Raw genomic sequence first — 4,439 nt, forward strand, 5'->3', positions numbered from 1 at the left:
GACATGTATGTAGAAGGCATGGTGGATTTGAATGAAATGATCATGCGTCTTCCCATCCATCCCCCTGAGGAACAAGGTGCCCAGCTTGCCTTGATCAAGGAGAAAACAACAAATCGCTATTTCCCCGCCTTTGAAAAAGTGAGTGAACACAGGAGAAAAACTCATTTCAATTCAAATTGGGGGGAGGGGGAACAGAAGAGGGGGGAGAGGAGGGAAGGATTTGGGGGAGCTCCCAATGAATGGGCCCCATATAGGGGTGTATGGCACACCTTTGGATGCAGGACATACCTACAAGAGGGACCTCTACCTAACGAATATTGTGATTTGGTTGTTGTACCCTCACGTTAACCTGAAATGAATAAAGAAAAAGTAAGTGAAGCTTACTTTTTTTTAGCATTTTAAGGCACAGAGTTTAGAAGGCAATAGAAAAATAGTGCCTGGGCAATCATGAGGCTGGGACCTTCATGTTTGGTGAGACTTCCTGACCCCCAAGCCCGCAGTCTGATTCACAAGACAGTTATGAAATGAGACTGTGAAGAAGAATTGTACCACTAATACCCAAGTAATAATTTATCAGCAAATCTCAATTATTAGACCCAAATCTAGAATTGTCTATTCAACAGAATTTGAAGTTCATAATTAAAATATGGGTTATGCAAGTCTCAGAGCCACACTAGAGATTGATCTGCAGCCTACAGAACTCACTGGGCTTTGACCCGAGAGGAACATGGGGAAAGCACGAGAAAACATTCTGGCCCCCTGTTGGGAGATAAGACACCACCTGCCCACCAGGAGAATGTTGTAGGTTTTCAGATCTCAGAACACAGAGCAGGACATGAGGGGAGAAGACCCAGGGAAGTGGACTCCTGGGGGACATCCTAGTAAATTATTAAACTGTAAAACCCAAGGCAGTTAGAATCCAGAGTCAAGGTTGCAAGGGAGGTGATGAAGTCAAGAAAGGGCTGTCACGAAAGGGCTTTGCTACCCCAGGGAGGCTGCAGAGAGAGAGCAGAGTGCACAGCCATGTCCTGCCACGTCAGGGCTGCACGCCGTAGGCCAGGGGGTGGACAGAGACATGGCAGGTGCTGAGACCCTGGAACACATGGAAGATGCAAGGAAGGGTTGGGGTGGGAACACTGCAGGGATGTAGGAATGAGCAGAGGAAGGGGGAGCCTGGGCTTCACCCGAGGAGTGGAGCAGGGAGCAGAGTCCTCACTGTCACCCATGAATCAGGGACCATGGAGAAAGGTGTGGATCTCCAACCTGCCCAGTGAGGAAGCAGGGGTGGGACAGTGAGAATGGAGAGGCTCGGAGGAAGCAGGTGTCCAGTCTGATGGGATATGTGTCCCTAATCCAATTCCTCAAATTCCCCAGGTGTTAAAGAGCCACGGACAAGACTACATGGTTGGCAACAAGCTGAGCCGAGCTGACATTCAACTGGTTGAACTTATCTACAGCGTGGAAGAGCTGGACCCCAGCCTTACTGCCAACTTCCCTCTGCTGAAGGTGATCGATTTTACTTCTTCATAGCTCTCAGAGAGGCAGCCCCACATGTCCCACGATGGAGTCTAGTATTTGTGCTATGGACAGGTGACATTCAGACCCCAGCCTCCTCTAGGCCTGCACTGCCCAATGTCTCCAAATCGAGCTTCCAGGCCCTGGTTCTGAGGCATGACAAGAATCTTGGTATGGGAAGGCAATTTGAGGCAGATGTTACCCCAACATAATCAACTTCAGGCTCTTACCACTTCCCACAGGACAGCCAATAATTCTAGAGACAAGGGCTGGGACAAGGAAAGTGACTTTTATTTGAAGAGTCAGCAAAATGAGAAGATGGTGGACTAGTGACCCTCAAGACCATCTTCGGTCAGTACTGACTGTACCACATTCTACGTTCAGGGAAAGGGGAGAAGGGGTGAGCTGCGTAGGTAATCAAGGAACACAGACATCTGGGTGCCAGTGAGGGTCAGAGGAGGTTGTAAAATTTCTTTGTTAACTTTGAAGGGCAACAGTCAGGTCATGATGATCCTATAAATCTTTAACACATTGGTACTTATGTGTGTTCCTTATCTCCCCAGTAGTTATTATCTTTCTTCTCGAAATGAACTCAAAACTAAATTCATCCTATGCTATTCTGGCTTACACGCAAAGCTAAGCAAAAGCCTTTATGTAGGGTGTGTTACAGCTGCCAGAGAGCTCTTCCACTGTTACACCCAGAAGGCTATTTTACCTTTTAAAATAGAAAGGCCCCAGGCCCCAGTGTCTCTCCACACCCTCTAGTCCATTGCAGTCTCTGTGCCCAATTTCTTGGGGATTTTCTTCCCCCACCACATCTGTCTGGGCAGGTCTCTTTCCATCTGGCTTCCTTCCCTGGCCTCCAGACCCTGGAATCAGACCTCGTGTTCCTCTCTACCCAGGCCTCCCCCACACTCTCAACTACCCCATCTCTACTTCTCAGTGGGAAAATCGGTTTGACTGGCCCCAAGGTTTGCCTTTAATATTTTCTACCTTCATTCTTTGGGAAGGAAATCCTCAGGACCCCGATAAGAGTTCAGCCACTTTGGGAAACCAAACTGATCGCAGCAACCCTCCTCCCCAATCCCTGGAATGCTTCAAGGCCAGTGTTCCTGAGAAACAGCACAACACTAACTTTTACTCTGGCCCTGGCTGCCAGCCCATTAGGGGAGTTAATCCTAAATTTTCTCTGAGTACAAAAATTAATTCCTCTGCAGAAGGAATGACTCCCTCTGGGAACCCTCCTCCCCCATTCAAACCTACTGATAAGGGATAATAAAAGCCTCTTTAAACTGTGTGAAAGTGGACTGACTCCTCAGAGTGGTCAGACTCCACTCCGCTTTTCTCTCCTTCCTCTGCTAAATATAGCCTTTCCAATCCCTGGACTGGCATTCTCTCCTGTTTACAGAGCCTTCCTCTGACTCTACCCCTGGCCCCTCACATTCCCAACTCCTTTTTCCCATATCTTCGTAGACTTTATTTTTTCTTGTCTTGCACAAGAGCCATGAAGCTCCAGGATTAATGTGTAAGAAGGCAGGGAGGGCTGTGGATGAAATACGGAGTTAAAACCACACTCAGGGCAAATGCTACTGAGCATATTATATGTCCTTCCTCTTATCTCCACGTCTCACTGGTGTCTGTTCCCAGCCTGCACCCAGTGCTGAAGGAGGGGACATGGGCTATGTGTGTAGTCCTGGGGCTCAGATTTCCCGGGCTGTTTAATAAATTGGCTTGGTCTTTGGGCTGGGCCCTGATGAGGCTGTGATTTTTGCATTGCAGGCTCTGAAAACCAGAATCAGCAACGTGCCCACAGTGAAGAAGTTTCTGCAGCCTGGCAGCCAGCGGAAGCCGCCTGTAACTGCAAAAGATGTAGAAGAAGCAAGGAAAATTTTCAAATTTTAGAAAAGCAGGCCCAGACATTCTTTGTAACAATGTGGTGCTAGCCCCATGCTGATGGAGGCTGTTGTAAAGCTGATAAACTTTGCAAATTATATGCTAATCAAATAAAAAAAAATCATGAGCAAACTTAGTTAAAATTCATTCTTTTTCATTAGGATCTGATGTGAAATCAGATTTCCAATGTCCTGACCTACCTCTCTCTTGGAATTAAAAACACAGTACTAAGGGAAAATGTACATTAAGTGGCTTGTTTCACTTCTCCACAAATTCTGCTATAACATCTGTTCTTGTTTTGCAGTTTTTGGCCAGGGCTGGGTTTGAACCCACCACCTCCCCTCTGGCATATGGGGCTGGCGCCCTACTCCTTTGAGCCACAGGCGCCGCCCATACTATAACATTTGTTATACAGCCTTTCACAAAATCATGCATAGAAATTCACATCTAACAATTTTCTTCTTATCTTAGAGAGCCATGTTATTTCTGAAAAAAGATCTTCTGTCTTATGCCCTTTCAAACAGCTATTCTGGCTGTGGACTCTCTGGTGTTCTAGGAGCTGAACACAACAGAGAAGAAAACCTACCCTCCGGGTTCTCAGGGGGCCCTGTGTCCCCCACTGCGCAGGCCACCGGTACAGCTCTGAGCTCGGGCTCTGGGGCTCCGGGCACGACGTTTACTCTCAGTTCTCTCGGTGCCACTCAGGCCTGGGCTTCCGAATTACAGACCGTGGGTGTGAATTACATTGAACTAAACATGTGTACAGTCACTCTCTCCCTGCCTGTCCCGTGCCAGAGTGCTGTGTTGGGGGGCCGTGTCTCGCTTCTGCCACACGCTGGGCCCACAGTGCTGACCTGCCGGCAGGTCTGGGCTCTGGCGCCCCGAGTCTCCTGCTCTCAGGGGAGCCCCCACAGTGGAGGGGTGCGGAGCAGACAGACTCCCGGGCTCCGTGACTGCAGCTTCGCTTCCCTCTGATCTCTGCTCCACAGGCAACAGAGTGGTTTTTGTAAAACACAAATCTGAACGTCACC

The 4,439-nt window shown here is 48.5% G+C and overlaps 1 protein-coding gene across 2 annotated transcripts in view; it reads left to right on the plus strand.

The window, feature by feature from the left end:
* Nucleotides 1-3,544, plus strand: part of LOC100949021 (glutathione S-transferase A3-like) — an 11,491-nt gene extending 7,947 nt beyond the window's left edge. Inside the window, exons 6-8 of one of the 2 annotated variants that reach the window (XM_023513148.1) lie at nucleotides 1-138; nucleotides 1,375-1,506; nucleotides 3,295-3,544. In XM_023513148.1, the coding sequence (XP_023368916.1) occupies nucleotides 1-138; nucleotides 1,375-1,506; nucleotides 3,295-3,417 (393 nt within the window). In that variant the 3' untranslated portion in view covers nucleotides 3,418-3,544. The remainder of the gene's footprint in view (nucleotides 139-1,374; nucleotides 1,507-3,294) is intronic. The other variant, XM_012805085.2, reaches the window with a different exon arrangement.
* Nucleotides 3,545-4,439: the final 895 nt, after the last annotated feature.

Source organism: Otolemur garnettii, unplaced genomic scaffold (assembly GCF_000181295.1).
Source record: "Otolemur garnettii isolate 467f Iridium unplaced genomic scaffold, OtoGar3 scaffold00035, whole genome shotgun sequence".
NCBI lineage: Eukaryota > Metazoa > Chordata > Mammalia > Primates > Galagidae > Otolemur > Otolemur garnettii.